Below are 25,646 nucleotides of genomic sequence, written 5' to 3'. Positions count from 1 at the left end.
CCGTTAAAGAGCCGAAACCGGTACTAGTTTAATCTATTAAAATAAATTGTGTATTGAATGGTGGAAAAACACATTTCTTATCTATACTTTGAATCTGTCAATACGGAAAATGAAATTTATAAATAATAATACTTACCACGTAGTCCGGAATGAACCAGAGTACGAATTTGGAAAATATCGAAACAAAATAATGACAGTGAAAGGACATGGCTGGCCATGATAGCCACTGCCCCTGTTCAAACTGTTAGGATTTTTACGTATTTCCACAGCTTCCTGTAGTGTCTAGTGTGGGTAAGAGCTCAAACATTGTGGAACACGACGATAGGGCGTGCTCAGCTATTGCTGACTTGTCTGGCTGGTTGAGACTGATATTTCAATAGACCGGCACGTTTGGCCAAGTAGAGGGAATTTTGTACACCCTAGGGTGTAATAGGGGGGACAATTTTTCCTAAACTGTGAGCAATTTTAGTGATGGTGCTTCCCTGTTCGATCTGTGGTATGGAGGTATGGAGTTCCCTTCACTACTTCTTGTTTAGTCGTCCCTTTGAGGTGCAGAGCTCAATGAACCTGTACATCGTTTGCAACCATTACATGACTTTCAGTGCAGTATTCTCTCCAGAAATTTTCGTCAGCTGGGTGGCTAGAATGAGTAGCCGGGCGGGAAATACTGCGTAAAAAAAGCGAATATTATAAAATTTCAGTTTAGACCCCACAGGGCATTAATAATATTAATGCGAAAATTGAACTATTTCAGTGTTATCTCAAACTAGTCATAACGGAGTATTTTGAATGACTAGTGTTCTACTGATTAGTGAATATTCAAGATAAACTTAAATATTATAACTAAGTGGTCTGCCTATTCAATACAATATATAATTTATTATATTTAGTACATGTTTCATCCCCTAAGGGACATCATCAGCTAATAATAAATTAACATTAATATATCAGAAATACAAAATAGATATTATTAAAATTGGAAAGACACATTAAAATATCGATATATGGTTACTACATTTAAAATAAGATCTTCGAAATTTTGTTAAAATTCTACCGAGGTAAGTGTGCGAGTCCTTCTCCGCACATCGGGGCCAATAATAAGTAATAAAATTATATCCATTACCACAAAGAACTTTGCCACTACGACCCCAAGCTGACTTTAAATTCTGAAGCATTCAATATATTATACTATCTAAGGAATGCATATTAAAAGTTTTAACAATCAAGAGATACAAATCAAGTGTGCTATTTACAACAATTGATCATTTAAGATTTTATAAAGCAAAACTGGTATTTTCCAAGAATATCAACAAGAGTAAAATGGACAATTTTTAATGTTTTATCTATCATATGACTTACAATTTTAACAAAATTTTGAAGATCTTATTTTAAATGTCGTAACCATATATCAATATTTTAATGTGTCTTTCCAATTTTAATAATATCTATTTTGTATTTCTGATATATTAATGTTCATTTATTATTAGCTGATGGGATCCCTCGCTGCATCTGAGGGGAAAACCAACCCTGGAGGGTAAACGGATTAAGAAACAAGAATGTACTAAACATCACCACAATCATCTATTTGTAACTAGCTCTGTGGCCTCCTCCTCTGCTTCTCTTACCATCCATAATCCTCCATGGACATTTGATAGCTCACAAATGTGTGTGCCTTCATGGTGAGTGTCATGCTTTTGTGCTGGATGATGGTGAGAATTTGCATCGATATAGTGATTTGTGTGCGTGTGTTTACGATAGACAGTATGCTTTAAGGAGCTGTCCGGTTTATTTCTTACCACAACATCCAAGAAAGAAAGGCATCAGTACAACTCCCCCTCCATAGTAAATGTAATTGAAGCATTTACGTGGTTCAGAAATAGATGTGTATTTGTACATGTGCAGTCAGTTATAGAGAACTTGCTATTTAACTACATCACCTGTGAATGAAGCAGAGCACAACACTGTTAACATACCAACATGCCGCAAGTCATGGGATACTAGTATTTAAAGGTTGCGCCACCGTACTGCCATGTCTTGGAACAGTCCAGACCTGTATCAGGTGTGACCCAACATCTCAAAAGCGAGGGTAGAGACTGTGTGTGCTGGTCATTACAAGGTGAAGTGAATTGTCGACCGAATATAAAAACTGGGCTAAGTGCCAAAATGTAAGTTCTGAGATAAACAGAAAAAACATTGTCATTTTCAGTTTTTAATTTTTTCTTCCAAAAAGGTGTAAAAAGGTCAGAAGCACTTACATTATAAACACTCATGAAAACTTAATGTTACCTAAGGAATATTATTCTTCTAATTACCTCTTTTGTCTGAACATTTTATGAAATGAGGTATGTGCCAACCCCTGTTCCATTAAAACAAGGCTAAGTGCCATTAAAGTATCACAATAATGAAAGGCAAAATTTATAAGAGCAGAGTTAGCAAACAAGGGGTATTGATAACATTTTGATAAATCATCATCATCATCATCATCATCATCATCATCATCATCATCATCATCCTAAACCATCTCCAGTTTCCCGGGTGTGGTATATGAGCCTCCTCCATCTCATCCTGTCCTTGTACCATTCTTCCTCCACCAACTTGTCCCAATCATGACCTCTCAGCAGTACATCGCTCTTAACTAAATCTATCCATTTCCTTCGTGGCCTTCCCACGGGTCGTCTTCCTTCTACCTTTCTGTCAAATTCCTTCCTTGCAGTTCTGTTTACTGGCATCCTCTTCATGTGACCAAACCACTTCAGTCTTGATATCTGAATCTTATTTAGGAGAGAATTGTCTATTCCTACTTCTTCTCTAATTTTCTCATTCCTAATCTTGTCTTTCCTGGTTTTCTGGATCATAGTGCGTAGGAATTACATTTCAGCTGCCTGAAGTTTGGAATTATCTCTATTGGTCAGTGTTGTGGTTTCGAGACTGTATGTAAGAACTGGTGTATAATAGGACTTGTACAATGTCATTTTTGTTTTCATGGGTATTTGCTCATCCCACAGCAGGTATCTTACCTGGTGGTAAAACTGTGTTGCCTTATTGATTCGATTGTTCACCTCATGTTTTGCTAGGTTGTCATTTGATATAACGCTACCCAAGTATTTGAAAACTGGAACGCTGTCCAGTTGAGCTTCATTTAACATGACTATTGGTTCTGTTCCTTCCCCATACACTTTCATCACCACCGTTTTGGTCTTGCTGATGTTTAAACCATATTTCTTAAACTCCTCATTCCAGCTTTGCATTCTCTCTCCCAATTCCTCTTCTGAGTCACTCCAGATCGCAACATCATCTGCAAATGTGAAGGCTTCGATGTCTCCATGTTCTTTCCTTTCAATAGATTTCATTACTACATCCATTATAATAATAAATAGAAGTGGTGACAATGAGCTGCCCTGCTGCACTCCTCTCTTTGTTTCAAACCAGTCCGACAAACCACATCCTACTTGAATACAGCTTCTGTTCCCACTATACAACATTTTCACTTTGTCTATGAGGCTGTCTCGCACTTGAAGTTCTTTCATGCATTGCCAAATTCTTTCCCTTGGTACACTATCGTATGCTTTCTCAATGTCCAAAAATATTAGAAATAAAGGCTTGTTCTTCTCCCAGTATTTTTCCATTAGCATCCTAATTGCAAATATAAGGTCTGTAGTTGACCTTCCTGGTCTGAAACCATACTGCTCTTCTTCCAAAATTGGTTCAACAATATCTCTGATTCTGGTCTCTATTATTTTTTCCAATATTTTCAGGACATGAGACAGTAGTGTGATACCACGGTAATTAGTACATTTTCGTCGGCTTCCTTTCTTGAACAGAGGTACAATGATGCCCATCTTCCAGTCCTCAGGAATAGTATTTTCCTCCCATATCTTGTTGAGCAGTCTATAGAGCCATTGGATTCCTGGAACTCCTGCTGCTTTCAGCATATCTGCACTTAGATCATCTACGACCACTGCCTTTCCTTTCTTCATGCTCTTGAGCGCATTTTCAACCTCAAGCCATGTAATTGGTGGTTCAGTTGTGGTTCCTCGACTTGGCTCTCCTCTATCCGTTGTTATGTTTTCTGTATCTCCATTCAGCAGCTTTTCGAAATAGATCTTGAGTTCTTGTTTAATTTCTCCCTCTTCTTGTGCCAGAGTTCCATCATCACGTTCTATTGCTTTTATGGTCTCTTGATCCCTTCGCTTGTTTTTCACTACTCTGTATAGCAATTTCATATTTCCTCTACTGTCCTCTTCCAGTTTGTCTGCAAACTCATTCCATTTCTTCTCTTTTTCTTCCCTTACAATGTTCTTTACAGCAAGTTTCTTGTTCCTGTATACTCCTTGAAGTCTTTGTATTGTATTGTCTTGTTCATTTCGTTCTTGTCCCTGTTTTTGTTTCTCCTTGTCCAGTGCCGCCTTTATTTGGTTTCTTTCTTTCACCGCTGTTTTCACTCTATCATTCCACCATGGTGTCTCCTTTTTTCTTTTGATAGAACTTGTAACTCCACATAGGTTTTTGGCTTCTCCCACAAAGGTGTCTTTGAAGGCCTTCCATTCTTCATTAACGCTGGTTACTTCACACTTCGGCAAACTCTGTTGAATCCTTAGTTTGTATTCTTCCTTTATTTGGACTTCTTGCAACTTCCAAGTTTTAACCCTTGTTTTTTTCGTAATAAGTTTCTGCGTTTCTTTTGCCTTATGTTTGAAGTCTACTACCAACAATCTGGTGTCACTGTCCATGCTTTCACTAGGGATGACCTTTACATCTGTGATGTACCTGCCACCATCTTTATTTGTAATTACGTAGTCAATCAAATTTCTATACTGGCCATCCCAACTGTACCTTGTTATTCTGTGATTGTCTCTTTTTTTGAAGAATGTATTTTTGATTATAAGATCATTTCTTCTGCACAGATCTAATAGTTGTTCTCCTTCTGGGTTCCTTTGTCCAAATCCATGTGGACCAATGATGTTCTCGTACCCAAGTCTGTCTACCCCAACTTGCGCATTTAGATCTCCAATAATAATAACATTTTCCTCATTAACTGTATCTTCCAGGTCTTGCCGAAATTTCTCTTTGTCTTCCTCACTGCAGCCTGTCTGTGGGGCATACACTTGTATGATGGTGTACTTAGTGTTCTCCAGTTTCATGAACATTTTAATGATTCTATCACTTTTGCAGATAACTTCAGCTGTAGCATCAGTCCTTTCGTTAATTAAGAATCCAACACCATTTTTCGCTACCTTCTCCTGTCCACTCCAGTATAATTTACAACCTCCACGAAGTATCTTACTTCCAATCCCTTTCCATTTGGTCTCACTTAATCCCAATATTGATATTCTTCTTCTATCCATCATGTCTATGAGTTCTTCTAGCTTTCCAGTTAATGATGGAATGTTCATAGTTCCAATTCGGTATTTGGGTCTCTTTTTTATTTGGGGTTTCCTTTCAGAACATTGTATATCATCAGCCTTACGGTCATCATACTTTACAATTGTCTGAGAGGACATGTGAGTCCGGTCTATAATATTCTTTCCGAGGCTCTTTTTCTTATTGAAAGCAACTGTACTCAATACTCTCCTGCTGACTTGCTAGGCCTAACGCATAAGAGGATTTTCTTTCAGGGTTTACTCCCTTAGCCTTTGAAGATGCCTTCCTCGTCCTACAAGGCAGCAGGTTCCATCTGTACACCCCAGAAGGATGGGTTGCCTCTTCCGCCATCTCCGCCGTACCGAAGTCCATCTTCTCCGCCGTAGATGCCGTTGAGGTCTTCACCCTTAACCCAGGGCAAGGGCCCTCCATATTTATGACCCCTGGAGAGAGGGTGTCCCAGTATTTTAAAACCCCCAGGAATTGGGCTACCTGTTGGTCCGCGGGTTGTAATGGTTATTTCAACCAGCCCTACATACTGTAGGGGCCCCCTATCCGCCACCTGGGGACGCGCTCTGTAGGGGTCAGGTTCCCCTGGTTACTTATTGGAAGTGAATTTTATTCATAAAAAACCTAACTACTAAAGTCATAATAATAGTTGGCCCTAAGTAAAAAGTAGTGTTCTTGAAAACTTTGTTGTAGAAAAAATTAGTAATTTGAAAACAATGTAATGTACAGTACTTGTCTTTAGACTATAATAATTGTTATACAAATATTAAAAGTTTTAATACGTAAACAGTGTTCTTCAAACCATGGCTACTGTGTTAGTTCAGTGTAAAAAGGTTTGTTTTCTTCCTTTAGGTAAGGAATCATCTTTTTGAGATCTTCCTTGTTCTCAGGCTTCAATCTTGATGTCATTCCCAACCGTGGCAGTTCAAAGCTTTTTACAGTCTCATTCGTAACCCCTTTTTTAAACACGTTTGTTTTTGCCCAAAGTTCAAAATCACTGTTTTTTTTTTTTTGTTGTTGTTGTATATGGTTCCTGGATTTTTCTTGGTGACTTTGACTAAAACAACCTTAGAAATTTCTAAAGTTGTTGAATTAAGGCAACTTTTAGCTGCTGCGCTGAAGTCATAAAAATCTTCTTCATCCATCACACTTGTTATAAATGGTTTTTTTGTGCAAGCTGTACAGAGAAGTCTGACAACATCCAAGGGAACCTCACATTTCTCAACTCTTTCTCTTTTTTCTACGAGGCCAAAGTCACGATCGCAGCTTAAGTAGGAATGGCCTGGGACAACATACTTATGTTGAAACTCATCATCAACATAGTTGTTAGAAACCAAATATATCCAAAGAAACAATAGCATGTTCTTTTTATTTTGGCCCCCACAGTTGTCAATCCAAACGATCAGTTTTTTCTTGTTTGTTATGTTACTTTTAACGCCTCTGAATATGCAACTGGCGATTTCATTGCCTCCCCGGCCACTCAAACCCTCATGCCAAACAAACATAAATCCCTGATTGTTGTCAGCCATGTGCAAACCCAGATTAAAACAAGACAATTGTCGTAAGTAATACATTTGGCAGTGGGTTAGTGTTGGTAAAGAAGACACTTGCTGCAAGTCGACTGAAATTCTACAGCTGTAACCGCTACTACAGTGGTTACACAAAACAAAGCACTAAAACAGTAAAGGGGGGAAGGGAAGAGCAACTACACAATATCAGAAACCACTACACACTCAGAGAAACATTGGCTGAAATTACGCGGATCTCTGCCGACCAAAACATACGTAAATATCAGTAGGGCCAATTAGTGGACAATAAACCAGGAAAGTGGAAACAGCTAGGACCTACCGAGGGCATGGACATGGCTTAGATTGCAGATTCCGAAATAAATCAACCGTGATCCTTAGATTTGAAAAATATTATTTACAAAAGGATTTTACAAATACATTCCGAACAAAATCCACCAACTTGCAACTTACGAACTATATGCTCTGTGGTACACATAACCTAGAGGTTCTTCGATAATATCTTGGTACAAGTTCAATATTTCAAACCAACTATCATCTAGTTACAAATCCAGTTATACAATGCAATTTACAGTGAAGTAAACGTACTGTCCAAAACTCTAGCGCGCAAACACAACATACCGGTAACTCAGTTTAAGGCGATTCGTGGGTGGATTAAGAGGTTCATGCGACGACACAATCTGTCAGTGCGAAGGACAACAACACTAAGCCAAAAGTTGCCTGCTGATTACACGGACAAGATTGTAAATTTTGCTTTGCTGCCACTAGACGTATGTGTTAATAAACCCTTTAAAGACCACTTACGTCGATTTTACAACGAGTGGATGATGAGCGGCGACCAACAATTGACGCCCGCCGGAAATATCAGGCGTCCACCCTTGGACTTGTTATGCTCGTGGGTGAAGAAGAGTTGGGATCTTATACCACCTGAACTAGTCTCCAAGAGCTTCAAAAGGACTGGGATTTCGAATGCACTAGACGGTTCCGAAGATGACGCAGTGTGGCAGGGAGACGAAGAATCTGATACTGGTATTAACAGAGGCGAGGACGGCGCATCAGATAGCGAAACCTGCGATAGCGACACCGAAGATTTGGAATAAATTGCGTACCGGTAAGTCCGCATTTCACAACAAAGCGATAATTTTTTGCAAGTGTAATATTTTAACTTTAATACTCAAATTAATGACAAATTAACTTAATACGTTCATTTTTATTTTCAGGTTGGAAAAACGTTCGCCGAATTGTTGCAAAAAATTATGAATTTTATTTTAGACTATTTTAATTATTTTGATGTAGAAACGCGAGTATTACGTGGATCTTAAATTTGTATCAAATACAATTTAGTTATAAATACTTTTTTTGAGTAATACAAATACTGGTATTAAATATTCATCGTATAATGGTCGCACCCTACAATTTTTTTCGAAAATTTTGGTATAAAAAGTGCGACGATTATGCCGTGAAATACGGTACTTCAAGGAGCATTCAGGAGTGTTTCAATGACTGCTGTAGTGACCTCGGTCACCTGATATGAACCCTATCGAACATTTATAGGATGTGATGGTGAGGTCGTTCACACTCAAAACCCTGGACCTACAAATAGCATGAAGCTGTGGGTAGCTATCTAAACAACACGGTCAGAATCTCACCATAGGTGTTTCCTCCACTTGACGAGTTGTTGCACTTGGCTCAGCTAAAGGAGAGCCTACACACTACTGTATCACTATCGCATGTCAGTGTAGTGATGTACTCATTTGTCAAAGAAGGACAGTGCCATGCACCCAGCTGCAGCTGTCAGCAAATGACCCAAGACTAACTTGTGAACTACTTACCTACGAATATAGCACAGTGCCATGCACAAGGCTCCAGCTATCAGCGAATCACCCAAAGCTTCGACATTACCAGATTTATAAGTCTCGACTTCCTGTGAAACTTGTTTCTGCATATTCTGCCGAATTGTTTTCTCAACATGAGTGAAAAGTTCATACTGCCCATCATACTGCCTTAAAGCTGCACTGAGGTGTCCAACACCAGGTGAAGGGTACAAGAAGTCTCTGAAAAATTCAATTCACATAAACAGAACAGGACAAATATTTCAGATTCCCTAGGGGAATCAAAATCTATATCATAAACAGAACAGGTCGAAGGATACTATAAAAAGATAATGAGAGTAAAGGACGACAGGCCATTAGAAGGGGTTGTGTATAGATTTAGAAATGGAAGATGGACTTCAGTATGAGACCAATGATAGGAGAGCAATGGGAATGTGGAATGGAAGTAGTGAGGACATTCCTTGATTAAGAGAAGGCATATGATTGTGGCTCACACAGCTTTTCAACCAGATCATCAAAGAAGGTTAAATACCATCAGACTGGCAACGGAGCATTACTGTACCAATTTTCAAGAAGAAAGGATGTCCTGTCCATTGTTCTCATTATCGCCCAATCAGACTTCTGAGCCACGCGATGAAAGTCTTTGAATGTATTCACGAGATAGCCAAACTTACAATGAACCAAACTGGATTTGTGAAAAATTCTGGCACAACAGATGCAATCCACGCTGCACGGCTGTTAGTTGCGAAACTCCGTGAAAAGAATAAGACGCTTCATCTCGCTTTTCTGGATCTTGAGTAGGCCTCTGATCAGGTGCCACAAGACCTAATCTGGTTAGCGCTACGAGAACATAGCAATCCAGAGCACCTTGTTAAGTGCGTATAGATGCTCTATGTAGAACCAAGCTGCCGCAGGAACGTCCGATGATTTCCGCATCACCGTAGCAGTCCATTAGGGCTCTGCCTTATCACCACTGCTGTTCATTCTTGTGATGGGCACTGTTACATCAGACCTGCACAAGCCAATACCATGGACATTTCTCTATGCTGATGATGTCATGCTGGCTGCTGAGAATAAGCTTGATCTCCAGTGCCAAACGGAAGAGTGGAACAACTGACTAGTGCAATGCGACCTGCGCCTCAACAAAAAGACAGAATACATGATATTAGATCCTCGAGAAGTTGGAACTGTCCACGCTGACGGTGAAGATCTACCATGAGTAGAGAAATTTAAATATCTTGGCTCCACAATCTCTGACGATGGCCGACTTATTGACTAGGTCAACACAAGGATGCACGTAGCCTGGCTGAAGTGGCGAATGACAACGGGCGTCACCTGCGACCGTTGGATGAAGGAACATCTGAAATATAAGATCTACCGGACTGTTATCTGCCCTATCGCTCTCTACGGCACTGAGTGTTGGCCAGCTACAAAGGAGGTAGAACGTCGACTAAGCGTCATCGAGACGAAGATGCTTAGGTGGACTCCTGGCAACACTAGACTGGATCATATTTCACATGACAATGTTAGGAAACGTTTTGGCGTTTTCCGATCCAGAAGAAAATGCAGGAAAACCAACTGTGCTGGTTTAGGAATGTGTTGCATGCAGAAGACAGTACATTGGCAAAGTCAGCATATAAAATGGAAGTCGCTACAAAAGAGGCCCAAGGGACGACAAAGATAGCGATGGACTGATACAGTGCATAACGACCCGAAAGCTGTAAGACTACATCCAGAAATGGCCTGAGACCGAATTAAATGGAGACAACAAATCCACACAGCAGACCCTGCCACCAGGCAGGCAGAAGAAGAAGATGATATTGTGACCCAAGAACAACAGTATGGAAAATAATGAAGCAGAAAAGATCTTAAAATCTAAAGATCAAGTATATTCAGGCAATACACAATTGTTGTAATAGTACTGTTTCAAAACACAACGAGTCTAAGACAGGTGTGATTATTGTTTTAAGAGGAACTACAAGTGAGGAACTATTTCTTCTTAACACTAATCATAGGAAAAATTGTCCAAAGAAAGGGCGTAGCCACAAAGTATGAAAATGAAAGACTGCCTAGGGCTTGTAAACGTTTGAAGAGAGCAAGAGATCATCAAGAGAGTTTGGATAGGAGCCTCCACAAGTAAATGGAGGCAAAGTCATACTCAGCTAGGCGACGAGTTGAGATGAGAAGTTGTTGCTCATAATGGTAATGGATGAAATTGAAAGGGAGTTTGTGGCGTGGGGAGGAGTGTGTGTTGACTAGAGAAAGAGAAAGCTTTAAGTAGGCCTACTTGGGAAGTGAACTGGACACAACATTTTATTGCTTGATAATGATATCCATGAAATCCATGTCAGTGAGATGAAATCTTTAAGGAAATAAGAGTAGAAAAGCTGAGAGAAGTAAACTGAGAAGAGGCTAGAAGAGGGAAGGATACAGAAGTTAAGGCGACACTCCGGAGATAAAAATCGATATTTTGACCATTTTGGTGAAATTTTTTTAATGACTGAAACTGAAAGGACTGAGTTTCTATTTCCTTGTCACGAAGTTATTCCGCTGAATTCAAACAATTTATCACTGTAATAATGCTTTGTTTGCCAATTGTAATTTTACATTTAAATCCCATTTTTCTCCCATAATATTCTGCCAAATGTAACAAAATGTGTATGGTATATGTATCACAGCTAGATTAAAGAAGCCTGCATATGGTATTTCTGTTTGCAGAATTTTTTCGAGTGGGGATTTTTAAGTCCAAATTTTTTAGAACTAAAAAATCACACAAACTTTAGTACGAAATATCTCTTTATATAAATTATGTACAGAAAAATCTATAGTAGTGCTTTTAAAAGAAGTGTTATCTACCCAATTATGAATTTACATTAACATGTTAATTAAATTTCATGAAAAAATGAAATTAAAAATTTCAAAAAAAAAAAAAAAGACATGTAATTTGGAAAAATTATTAATTGTATATGAAAGAAATGTCTGTGATATCTCTACTTTTATGTAGGTGGCATTCCCACAAAGTTTGGTGAAAATCCGTGCATTAGGTAAAAATATCTTTATCTCCGGAGTGTTGCCTTAACAGTAAATGAGCCACACGTTATCAAGAACAGTATACCATATTTTCTCGCATAATTAAAGCACTAACTGATGAAAAATAAAGGTGAAAAATTTGGGTGTGTATATTATTCACAGAATTCAGAATTCAAAAAGAGTCTAATAAATTAGACGGGAGTGAAGTTGACACGTGAACAGCAATAGCAGCAGTGCCTGTATGTCATTATTACCTACGTGATTGCTACTTTAGTTCATTCAATTTTATTCATATTCATAGTTATTTCATATTTTCTTCTGAAGAGATTTAAGAACAAGAGCTGCAGCGAAATAAATATGAATGAACTAAATCACATAAGTGGAATCTCATCTTCACTCCTGTCGATCACCTCCCCAAATGCACACTTTCTGCCATCCAAAACTGACAAGAGATTTTGCACGGATCAAAGCATTGATGACATTCCGACAATCCACCGGGAATCACCGTTTCGATCAGTAGGGGAAAAAATTACTAAAAAAATAGTCTTTCTTAAAAAATACTACCAACTATGTACCACTAAAAATTACTACAACTTTACAAATTTTTTTACACTATGTACTCATTACACAGACTAATAATTCTGTGCATGCATTTGGAAAGATATGAAATAGTTCCTGAAATAATTTTTTTTTTCACAAAATTACTTTTTTCTTTCCAAAATTTAAAAAATTTCAAATTTAAAAATAAACAACAACTATTTTAACTAATATGGATACACAGAATTATGGGGGATAGATATTTTCACATGCTACAAAAATATTATTTTCATTATGAGACAACTAATGGAAAAGCATTGGGAGTACGGGAATGATATGGTGATGACATTCATTGACATTGAAAAGGCATATGACAGTGTCCCCAGGACTAAAGTTTGGGACAGTCTGGTGCAAAAAGGAATTGGACAGGGATTAATAAAAATGATCATGGCATTGTATAAGGAATGTTGTAGTTGCGTGCAAACAAAAGTTGGCAGGACAAGTTGGTTCAAAATAACTAGTGGGCTGAGATAGGGAAGTGTTCTATCACCAATCTTGTTTACAATAGTAATGGATGACATCATGAGAACAGCAAAAGCAGCATATGGAGGAAGAGAAATGAACATGATGTTATTTGCAGATGATATTGTGATTTGGGGAGAAGACGACGGGAAGGTTCAAGAACAGTTGGATGTGGTGAATGGGAAGATCGAAGAATGTGGATTGAAAATAAGTGTAGAAAAGAGTAAAACTCTTGTTATGACTAGAGGGGAGAAAGAAGGGAAAGGTCAGATTAGACTTGCAGACAAGCCCCTGGAAGTAGTGGAAACGTTTAAATACCTGGGGAGTGAATTAATGGAGAATGCTCGACTGGATGCTGAGATTAGTAAAAGGATTCAAGCTGGAAGTTGTTTCTATTATAGTGTAAGAAACATTTTATGGGACAAAGATGTGCCAACGGAAGCAAAGGATACTATGTACAAGATGTATTACGTACCCATAACAACTTACGGAGCAGAAACTTGTGTCGTGTCCTCCCAGGGACTTGAACCCAGGGCTGCTATTCCCTCCGAGGATCGAACCCAGGGAACGTAGGAGGAATAGCTGTACCTGATGTATTAGGAATTAGCCTGTCATAAGAGGATAGGAGTCAGGTATAAGCATACCTATTAGGCGTACCTGATAATAATTAAAAGATGTAAAATAATTATATTCATGGAATTGAATAGTCAGTAAGAGTGGAAATCATGTTTCCTGCATGTTAAGAAATCTTGAGTAACAGAGAAGTTTGTCATACAGGATGTGACTCATGTTGACAGGGCATGGTTCAGCAGCGTAGACGCAGTAAGAATATACTAGAAGGGTCTCTTGGATACAGGCCTCTGATTGGCCAGAATTATGGAAAGTTAGGCAGTCATGTACGCCGGTTACCACAAGCTTCGAGAACATGGGGCGTGGCCCCGGAGGCTATATAAGGGCAAGGAAGTCATTATTCGGGGCTTCTACCATTCACTTGATTAATAAATTTCATGATGTTCCGTATTGATATCTATAGTATGTCATAGAAAGAAAGAGATCCACCTTATCAATACAAAATTTAATATTGTTATTTAAAACAGGACCGGTTTCGACTTATTACAAGTCATCTTCAGCTGTCATTTACATTCACATTAGAATACATGTTCAAACAGGTGTATCTTACAAATAAACATGTCGTGTTTGATAGACATTAGATAGTATGTCTAGAAGTGAAATTCTGCTTCTTATATCTAAGTTTAAAGGATCAAAAATATTAAAAAGATATCTATCTTTAACACATTAAAAAATTACAACACATGATAAAATTTGTTGTTTACACCTGACCTTGAATATAGCATTACCGTTCAAGTTTAACTAATAATAGTTCTTAAAAGGACTTTTATATTGCATTGTTTTTAGTCGACTAAATATGCTTAAATGTAGCCGCATGTGCTTATACAGATACTTCTTATTAGGCTTAGACTTCGTCAAAATGAGTAATGTGAATTCAAAGCTGAAATTACAATAACAAAGTGAAGTGCGTTTGAATTAATATTGAATGACCTCTTCAAATATATACTGGGTAAAATACATTAAAATCAACATAAAACAATGGTACATTTCAATATAAGTTAAAAAGTAAGAGGCAGTCCTGCAAATTTGTAAAACTTCATATGAAGTACTGTTCTTCATGTGTACATGCCAAGTTCAAATGGGGCACTATTGGCCACTATTTGCTTAAAGTCCAATCACTATAAATTTATATTGTCTGGTTGAATATACAGATTGAAGATGAATGTGCTGCTGGGGTTATGAAAGCTGTTGTTGTAGGTGGTTCTTTTTCGGTCTATGATACTTGCTAACTATCTGTAAAAAGTAAATGAAATCAGTTAGAAGCGCATTAGAATGTTAAAGTGTTAAACTTGTGTGTGTCTGTGTGTGTATTGTAGAGATTACTTACTGTCGTGAGATGATTGGGAAGTGTATCGCTTGGCAGCTTGGCGTGTACTATATCGTGAACTTGTGGTATTGGTATCTGTTCGCGTGAGGGGAACAACAGCTTTCATAACCCCAGCAGCACATTCATCTTCAATCTGTATATTCAACCAGACAATATAAATTTATAGTGATTGGACTTTAAGCAAATAGTGGCCAATAGTGCCCCATTTGAACTTGGCATGTACACATGAAGAACAGTACTTCATATGAAGTTTTACAAATTTGCAGGACTGCCTCTTACTTTTTAACTTATATTGAAATGTACCATTGTTTTATGTTGATTTTAATGTATTTTACCCAGTATATATTTGAAGAGGTCATTCAATATTAATTCAAACGCACTTCACTTTGTTATTGTAATTTCAGCTTTGAATTCACATTACTCATTTTGACGAAGTCTAAGCCTAATAAGAAGTATCTGTATAAGCACATGCGGCTACATTTAAGCATATTTAGTCGACTAAAAACAATGCAATATAAAAGTCCTTTTAAGAACTATTATTAGTTAAACTTGAACGGTAATGCTATATTCAAGGTCAGGTGTAAACAACAAATTTTATCATGTGTTGTAATTTTTTAATGTGTTAAAGATAGATATCTTTTTAATATTTTTGATCCTTTAAACTTAGATATAAGAAGCAGAATTTCACTTCTAGACATACTATCTAATGTCTATCAAACACGACATGTTTATTTGTAAGATACACCTGTTTGAACATGTATTCTAATGTGAATGTAAATGACAGCTGAAGATGACTTGTAATAAGTCGAAACCGGTCCTGTTTTAAATAACAATATTAAATTTTGTATTGATAAGGTGGATCTCTTTCTTTCTATGACATTCTACCATTCACTTCGCGGACCAGTTGCCAGTAGAATCCCTGCCGGTCGGAAGGACGATTACGCAATCAGTAATAATAATAATAAGTATTATATACTTCAACGGACGGCTAGTAGACAGACTTCTCGCTCAAGACTTACTAACATTAAGTCTTTATTTTAATTGTACATAGTGTACTTATTGTAGTCAACCTTCAGTATCAGAATATATTAACTTCGTGGGAATCCACATCGTCGTCTTCCTCCTGATCTGCACCTTAGTTGAAACTTCCCAACCTATACGTTCCAACCGCTCGGGAACGATCCAAACAACCCTCCAACCAATCTGACTTTTCCTAAGAGCTCACCTATAAGCTCAAATCCTGTCTGTCACGACAGAAGACAAAAATTTTTGGTGTGCAGCTGTGAGGTGGGAAGCAGACAACCTCAGCAGAGAAGGAGACTATTTATTTTAAGCCCCGCAGAAGAGGCTTAGCTCAAGAAAGAAGTAACGGCCCAGCAGAGTTCCCATTCCAGTGAGAGGTGCCAGCAGCTTGACAGCAGCCTACTGAGCCAGCCCAGTGCGCGGTAGCAGACAGCATCCAGAGACCGAGGATCCAGCCCACCTTCAGCACCGATCAACCTTAAGGGTGAGTGCTTATAATTTTCTCTTCTATAATGGCAGAGTCAAATGTAACGGGTAACCTGGTAGATAATGTCAGTGACGCAGGTTCGGATACGGGTAGTGTGCATGCAGAGGAACGATTGTTTATATCGGCATCAGAAGGCCATAAGTTAATCGGTCATGAATTTGACGGCAGTAAGCCAGAACGCCTCCGCGAATTTATTGCAAATGTAGAAGCTGCACATTGCATGGTAAGACCTAATGAGAAAGGATTATTCTTTAAATACATCCTAACGAAGATAACGGGTCCAGCTCGCGAGAAGTTACTATCACGGGGGGATATTATAAATTGGAGGAACGCAAAGAACGCGTTATGGGAATACTATGGCAAACAAGGTACGTTTGAACTATATTTATGCAAACTATTTCAGTCCAAGCAAGGGACTAAGGATTCCGTGGCGGAATGGGCTCACGAGGTCAAAGAAATAGTAGTCATGTTCAGAAACGCGATCTTAGAGGAAGAACTGATAGAAGGCCGCGAATATCAGCGCCGAATTATAGTTAAAATAGCAATAGCCGGTTTCACTCAAGGGCTCCGAAATAGGAGGATCCAGCACAAGGTGCAAGACAGAGATCCTAGAACGTTCAAAGAGGCTGTAAGTACAGCCAGGCAGGAAGAGGCATTACTGCTCTCTCAGGAAGAGCGTGAAGCCCTGTACAAGCCACAACCGGTTAGAACCCCTCGTAAGGAAAGTTGGCAGGTAGTGCCTGCCAAGGGCAGTTTTAAGGGCAATTTAGGGCGACGTCAGACAACATGAAATAGGCAAGGCAAATCCCGAAACGTACTGGTGACTTGCTTCAACTGTAAGCAAGAAGGTCATATCGCAAAAGAGTGCGAACGGCCAAGAACCAAGTTTGACACAACGGCTCCTAAGTGCACGTACTGCAAAAAGTTAGGCCACAAGGAGCGAGAATGTAGAAGGAAATTAAAAGACCAAGAGAAACCTACTACCGGGGAAGTAAGGATAGTCAGGTCCACGAAAGTACCAATCAAGGTACAATCCCAGCATGCGCAGGGAGCAGGAAATCGTAAGGGGCCATCTGAGCCCGTCATATGATGCTATAAGTGCAATGAAGTGGGCCATAAGAGGCCCGAGTGCCCACGACGAAATAAGGACCGTGGACGCACACGTAAGCGGTGTTATGCCTGTGGGAGGCAAGGCCATTTACGGTGGCAATGTACCACCAAGCAAAACCGAAAGGCTCAAGTCAGCCCTCAAGGAAGGGGCAAGCAAAGCCAAGAGGCACAAGTTAGCCTTCAAGGAAAGGGTCGGAGGGTAGTAACTCAGGCTGGTGTAACACAAAACACCCAAGACAAGCCGAATAGTCTTAATAAGACACGGTGTAAAATATGTAAGCGATGGTCTCACGATAGCAAAGACTGTTGGTTCAATACCCGGGACACGTTAAACTAACAAGGGGTCACGAGCAAGGGACTGCTGTGACAACCCCGAAAGTATCAAGTCCCGCCGCAACAGAATTATCTAAGACAGAAGGCTCAGTCTTAATAGATTTAGCCGGTCAGAAGATCCCTACTAGATTTTTAATAGATACAGGTAGTGATGTATCTCTCATTAAGGAAAAGTGTGCACCTAAGGACGTTTTCGTGAATCGAAAGGAGATCCTCCAGCTGAGAGGCATCAGTGGAGACGTAGTATTCACGAAGGGGGAAGTTCGAATCCCGATAGGAGGAAAAATCCTAGAATTCCACCTGGTAGACAATGATTTCAATCTGAAGCAAGATGGGATCATTGGGAAGGATATCCTGCATAATAGTATATTAAATTACCAGGATGGGTATGCGCTAATAGCAGGAAAGAAATATCCCTTTGGTGCACGAGAAGCCGTATGGGTCACTTTGGAACCCCGAACCGAAAAGATAGTGGCTATCGAAGTAGATAAGAATAATGCTGAAGGCCTTGTTGAAAAGCAAGAAGTAAGACCGGGCGTTTACTTAGCAGAGTGCTTGACCAAGTCGGAAGATTACACGGCTATTGTCAGTATGTTGAACACTACTGATAAGGCTTGGAGATTATTAAGTCCAGTGGTAGAGCTTCATGCTGTAGGGAAGGAGACAACTGATTCACCCACTGTAGTAAATAAGGTCGAGCGAGCCGCCTTATCTAAAACAAACAGCGGAACGCAAGAGCACTCAAGGAATGGCAGTAGTAATAATAATAATAATAATGTCAGTGGTGAACAAGTGGAGATCAGGTCTCCTGTCACCAAGTCTAGGGCTCAAAGATTGCGAGAGCAGTTGCGTTTAGACCACTTAGCACCTAAAGATCGCGAAGAAATATGTGCGATCTGTACCGCCTACCAAGATGTGTTTTACTTGGAAGGTGATAAGTTGACGCACACGGATGTGCTGCAACATGCCATTCCGACACCCACGGATCAACCTCCCATACATTTACGGCAATATAGATTGCCCGAAGCCCAGAAAGAGGAGATAGGTAGACAAATCGACAAAATGCTAAATGATCAAATTATAGCTCCTTCTACTTCTCCATGGTCCTCGCCCATACTTTTAATCCCCAAGAAAATGGACGCTTCTGGGAAGCAAAAGTACTGCCTGGTAGTTGATTTTCGTGAACTCAACCGGGTTACTATCGGTACAGCGTACTCACTTCCGTTAATTACGGAAATACTAGATGCTTTAGGAAAGGCTCGATACTTTTCCACCATGGATTTGGCGCATGGCTATCATCAGGTCATGTTGAAGCCAGAAGACAGAGAAAAGACCGCATTCTCTGCACTAGGGAGGCATTACGAGTACTTAAGAATGCCCATGGGGCTCAGGGACAGTCCCGCGACGTTCACGCGGTTAATGAAAACCGTATTAACAGGCCTAGAAGGCATAAAATGCCTCTGTTATTTAGATGACGTCATCGTGTATGGTAGCTCGATAGATGACCATAACCAGAAGCTACGAGACGTATTGGAACGGCTAAGAGAAGCCAACTTAAAATTAGGACCGGACAAGTGCGAGTTCTTACAAACTGAAGTCACATTCTTAGGTCACGTCATTACGAAAGACGGAGTCCAACCCGATGAGAGGAAAACCCAAGCAGTGAGGGATTTTCCACAACCCACTACCACGAAACAGTTGAAGGGATTTTTAGGGTTGTCAGGTTATTACCGCAGGTTCATACCTAATTATAGTAAGATAGCGAAACCACTGTACGAGCTCCTAAAGAAGGACGTGCCGTATGTGTGGACAGAACAGCAGGAACATGCATTCCAGGTACTGAAGCAGAAACTTATTGAAAAACCAGTCTTGCAGTACCCAGACTTTGAGAAGCCATTCATTTTAACCACAGACGCAAGTGGGGAAGCGCTAGGTGCTATACTGTCTCAGGGTCCGCTAGGCAAGGATTTACCGGTGGCTTATGCCAGTAGGACACTAAATAAGGCAGAAAGAAACTACAGTACCACGGAAAGAGAAGCGTTGGCCATTGTATTCGGTGTGAAATATTTCCGTCCTTATTTGTTTGGATGTCCTTTCACAGTTGTGACCAACCATAAACCGTTAAAGTGGGTTTTCAGTGTACGAGACCCATCTTCTAGGCTACTGAAATTTAGGCTTAAGTTAGCCGAATACGATTTCAATATTGTGTACAAGGAGGGCAAGCGTAATTGCAACGCAGATGCTCTGAGTAGAATTCCTGCTACCTCTGAACAGGAAGTGAGAATAGTTAGCTCTGAAGGCCAAGAGCCAGACATGGCAGGCAATGGGGAACGAAGTAATGACAGGACGTCGACTCCCAGCATGAGGTCAAACGGGGAAAGTGAGCAGACAGGCAGACTCAGCTCTGAATCCGAGGACGCTTCGGTAGAGGTGACAGAGCCTGAGAATGAGGTAGGAACGCCTGCTACAAGTAATTCGAAGTCTGAGCTAACAGAGCAGGAAAAACGGGACATAATTGAAGAAGCGCATGCTTCGCTGGTCGGAGGTCACCAAGGCATTACCAGGACGTATGCTAGGGTGAAAGACCACATCCAGTGGAATGGGATGCATAAGGACATAGAAAACTATATTCGTTCATGTCCTTCTTGTCAAAAGAATAAGATTACCGGGCCAGAAGTGAGAGCCCCAATGGTAATAACGGACACTCCAGCGACAGTGTTTGATAAGGTCTCATTAGATATCGTAGGCCCTCTAGACCTAACAGAGGCCGGAAATCGATATATACTCACCTGTCAGGACCAGTTATCGAAGTACCTGGTCGTGAGTGCAATGCCAGATCAGACCACAGAAACAGTAGCTAGAACACTAATAAATAGTGTAATCAGTATCTTTGGAATACCAGGAACGATCTTAACCGATCAAGGTGCGAATTTCATGGCGGACATGTTTAAGAAACTGTGTCGAACCTTACGAATTAAGAAGGTACACACAGCCGCTTTCCGCCCACAATCAAACGGAAGCCTAGAAAGGTCGCATAGAGTGCTAGGTGAATTTCTGAGACATTATGTGTGTAGCTCTCAGAATGACTGGGATAAGCATCTCCCAATGGCTATGTTTGTGTATAATACTACCAAACATACCAAACATACTAGCACTGGTTATACACCATTTGAATTGATATTCGGAAGAAAGGCCAATATTCCAGGCGTACTACAGAGAAAACCTGAGCCAACTTACAATGAATATCAGAATGTGGTAGAAGAATTAACACAACAACTCCAGGAGAGTCACGAAATAGCCAGGAAAACTCTAATTAAGAGTAAAGAGCAAGAGAAGTGTAGGTACGATGAATCACAGAACGAAGTTTCCTTTAAGGAAGGAGACCTAGTATTGCTCCGTAATGATGCTCTAAGACGAGGGCGTAGCAAATCAAAATTATCGCCACCATATCAAGGCCCCTATAAGGTCATAAGGGTAAATGGTGTGAACTGCACACTGGAGCTGAATAAGCGAGGAAAACGGACCACTGTCCATAAAAATAGATTGAAGCTCTATATTGATTAGAAGCGGGCATAAATAGTTGTATTTGGTTCTGATTTCGGCCGCGGTAAACACACTCCCTTTACCTCAACGGCATTGTGAACTTTCGATGACTGCTGATAAGGTTAGTATGAAATACCCTGTCAAGTCACGTGCCAAATTAGGGATACCAATGTTAGAAATTTAACCTAGAAATTGCAGAGCCAAGGATATTTGGTACGGGACATCAAACAGTGCACGATCCTCAGTACCCGTCAGAAAGACCACAGTGGCGAGGCTGTGAGTCTAGATGTTAACCCTCGCCAAACTTGACCCACGAGGTCTTGAGCTGAGCACAAGGCTCACTCATGTAGTGAAAGCAGAAGGCTTACAATTTAGTTCAGAGTTAATAGGAACATTGCTAATACGCAACATAGTAATTTATTGAACGGGCATGATAGAGAAAAGGCTGCATACAATTCACTAATATGAAAGGTAGGAAACTGTGAATAGGTACAATCACAGAGTCACAAATCGGTATTAAGAAATTAAACAATACGGTCACATACACAGTGTTTCTCTCACGAAGGAAGGAATAGAATGAGTCCTGTAGTAAGGCACACGGAAAAACACCGTGTGGTGCCGGGGATCAACATAAGTAGTCCTGTATACCAGAATAGCACCACAGCCGATCCAGCTTGTCGTAGGAGGCGACAAATGGATCCTCATAGGGAGCGGCCTTGCATGCAGTCTTTAGCACAAGTGCAGGCGCCCTATGGGAGGTGTGAATCCCTTGGGACGGATTCCACCTGGGGTATGTCACCACTGAGCCGGTGGCTACTCAAGGAGGTGTGATATCTGCAAGCGCAGAAATCCACCCAAAGAGAGGTTGTGAACTACAACCAGGTCTTGTTGTTGTTAGACAGGAAAGTCATACTAGGGGCATGAATTATAATGAATCCATACCAAGGCATCATATGCCACTCTGCATAAAACATTGGAAGTATCCAATCATTCCTGGGTGCAAAATCTTACACCCTTAGATCAAGCTCCACGCACGGTTACTCTGTGCCACTCTGCACACAGCGAATAACTGGGGAATGTATGTCCCATAAGACGTTACCCTCAAGGTAAAATTCTGACCTTCAAATTACATAGCCGTTACCCTGGGCCGGCAACGCTATGTCTCCTATCAGAGGATGTTGAAGGCAGAAGGTGAGCTACCCTTTGGCCGGGAGTCACCCCTTGAGAAGACCCCGTAAGGCGGGTAGTTACCTGAGCACTTATGGATAAGCCAGGTAAGAAGAACCATAATCTGCATCCAATAGCATATTGGAAAAGGTTCTTGCGAACTTAGGACTCATGATACCGAAGATTGCCGTGAGATGAAAAATGAGTTGAATACCATACTCATGGGATGGAATCGAACCCGAGACCCACGGTTCCGCAAGCGAGCGTGTGGTCAGTATAAACAATAATCCCCGTAGAGTTACTCGAATGTAATTCGGAAATGAATAGTGATAACTTGTTGTGTTAACACTTTAGTGTTGTGATTATCTAACTTAAATGTAAGACGAGATTAGGCGTAAGACAGCGCGAAGTTACTCTGTCAGAAGATAAGAGAGACCGTATTCATTTGCAGGCACAATGTCCAGGACAGTGACCTTGTTGGTGCTGATAACGCTGGTAGCCACCTGCGAGCCGTTAGATCTACAAATAACTCCCTACGACAACTCACCCAGAGTGTACTTTGAAGATAAGGGAGAAGTAAGGCTGTGCAACACCGAATGGACACTAGTTACGTACGTTCAGTTAAATAAATTGTCCGAGATGTACGATTTAGCCCATAAGAATTTACAAAGGACCCAGACTCCTTGTATTGATATTGAAAGAGAAATGCACTTATCATGTCAGCACGACGTAAGGCTAGTAGAACTCCAGTTAGCACGCATACAGGGATTAAAGGATATAATAGAGAAAATTTCTAAGCGAAGGACGTTAGACAGTAAACGAAGTAAAAGGGGATTAATTAACGTAGTAGGAACCATAGCTAAAACATTATTTGGAACCCTTGATGACGAGGACGCAAAGTTTTACCAAGGTAAAATTAATGAGCTAGAACAGGAACAATTATCCCTTATAAAGTCAACCAAGGAACAATTAGTAGTAGTGAGATCTACTCTTCAGTCGGTTAACAGCACGCTATATGATGTCACAGCTAACGAATTGAAACTGAGCGAAAATTTTGAGCAGCTAAAGACATACGTACAGAATGGAACTTTGCAAATTTCAGAGGCCTTCCGAAATTCAGAATTACAGATAATGTTAAATAAACACCTGATTGAATTGCAAGGTGTGTTACTTCAGCTGCATGAACACTATCAGATAATTTTAGATAGTATTATAAATGCTCGGTTAGGACTAGTACAAGTACGCATTCTTAGTCCTGATGATATCTTAAAGGCTTACAAGAAGGTACAAGGGGAATTTCCCAAAGGTTATGACCTGCCAATAGAGATAAGAGAAAGTTATGGGTATCTCACATATCAAATTTCAACAAAAGATTCCTTGGTATATATTTTAAAGCTTCCATTGACAAACTGAATTAAATATTCCCTGTATAGATGTATTCCCTTCCCTACAAAAATAAAGAACAACCCCAACCATTTTGTATACCTACAGGAAGAAAAAGAGTATGTAATCTTAGACAAAGAGAAGCAAACATACGCACAACTAGGTAAGGAACAAGTGCAAGAGTGCAAATTAATAGAAGACAATCAAAGGTTGTGTAAATATAATTTTCCTCTAAGAAATGTAATTACCAAGAGACCTTGTATAATCGGTTTGTTAACAGGTGTGAATCACCTCCCCGAAGATTGTGAAAAGAGGGTATTGCCAATTTTCGAGCTCACTTGGATTCCTGTGAATGATAATAAATACATTTACATATCCCCTAATGAAACCCAAGTGACATGCATTTGTAAGGAATCAACTAGTGATGTAAAATTGTATGGCCTAGGTATAATAAGTTTCATGGATTTGTGTACTGTATATTCTGTAGATAGTAAGATACAAAGTTCAGGGAGTATAAACTCCACCATGAAAAAGGACATTATACCTGAAATTGCACTGGAATATGATTGTTGTGAATCAAGTTATAGTAATATAAAACTCAGTGAAATTCCTGAATTAAACAAAGTGACTGTAGGTAACTTGTTGAATCATGTAAACGACCTGAAATGGACAAGCCAGAAAGTAAGCGATGTCGAACGCTTTGTGCAACAGCAAGAAACTGAACTCAAGCATAATATAGCATTAAGATATATAAGTGTATATCAAATTGTAACTTGGAGTGTTTTAACCATAATGATAGTAATACTGTGTTGTTGTTGTGGCTGTTGTAAAAGCTGTAAGTATAACCCCAAGTGCATTGAGGACTACAAGGAACGCTGCCCCAATCTCTGTATCTATCAAAATGTGATTACTGCCAACAGTAAGGCAAGGGTATCGGACGAAGACATTACCGTCCAATTTAAGCAACACAGGGCTACTGGAAGGGCCCCCAGTGAGCCTGTTTTGCAGTCAGAGTTAGAATTAATAGAAACACCAGAGTCAAGGGTGTTACCGGAAGAGATATTGGCACAGCGTAGTCCCACTAGTAGGAGAGTAAGCTCCAAAAGATTGTAATTCATTAGTATCATAAGCTGTAAAGATTTCAGTTTGAGAGTAACGAAATGAATGCAAGAGATGTTTGCATTCATTTCTCCCTAGGGGAGGGAGGTGTCGTGTCCTCCCAGGGACTTGAACCCAGGGCTGCTATTCCCTCCGAGGATCGAACCCAGGGAACATAGGAGGAATAGCTGTACCTGATGTATTAGGAATTAGCCTGTCATAAGAGGATAGGAGTCAGGTATAAGCATACCTAATAGGCGTACCTGATAATAATTAAAAGATGTAAAATAATTATATTCATGGAATTGAATAGTCAGTAAGAGTGGAAATCATGTTTCCTGCATGTTAAGAAATCTTGAGTAACAGAGAAGTTTGTCATACAGGATGTGACTCATGTTGACAGGGCATGGTTCAGCAGCGTAGACGCAGTAAGAATATACTAGAAGGGTCGCTTGGATACAGGCCTCTGATTGGCCAGAATTATGGAAAGTTAGGCAGTCATGTACGCCGGTTACCACAAGCTTCGAGAACATGGGGCGTGGCCCCGGAGGCTATATAAGGGCAAGGAAGTCATTATTCGGGGCTTCTACCATTCACTTCGCGGACCAGCTGCCAGTAGAATCCCTGCCGGTCGGTAGGACGATTACGCAATCAGTAATAATAATAATAAGTATCATATACTTCAACGGACGGCTAGTAGACAGACTTCTCGCTCAAGACTTACCAAC

General features: G+C 40.1%; 1 protein-coding gene across 7 annotated transcripts in view; it reads right to left on the bottom strand.

Annotated features, from left to right (window-relative positions):
* Positions 1 to 25,646, bottom strand: part of Tfb4 (transcription factor B4) — a 245,087-nt gene that overhangs the window by 194,135 nt on the left and 25,306 nt on the right. For all 7 annotated transcript variants that reach the window (XM_068228558.1, XM_067151038.2, XM_067151037.2 and 4 more), the window contains one exon: positions 8,729 to 8,950. In XM_068228558.1, coding sequence (XP_068084659.1) covers positions 8,729 to 8,950 — 222 coding nt within the window. The remainder of the gene's footprint in view (positions 1 to 8,728; positions 8,951 to 25,646) is intronic.

This window comes from Anabrus simplex, chromosome 7, assembly GCF_040414725.1.
Source record: "Anabrus simplex isolate iqAnaSimp1 chromosome 7, ASM4041472v1, whole genome shotgun sequence".
Lineage (NCBI taxonomy): Eukaryota > Metazoa > Arthropoda > Insecta > Orthoptera > Tettigoniidae > Anabrus > Anabrus simplex.
Note: the sequence above shows the minus strand (reverse complement) of the source record. Positions and strands in the feature narration are given on the sequence as shown.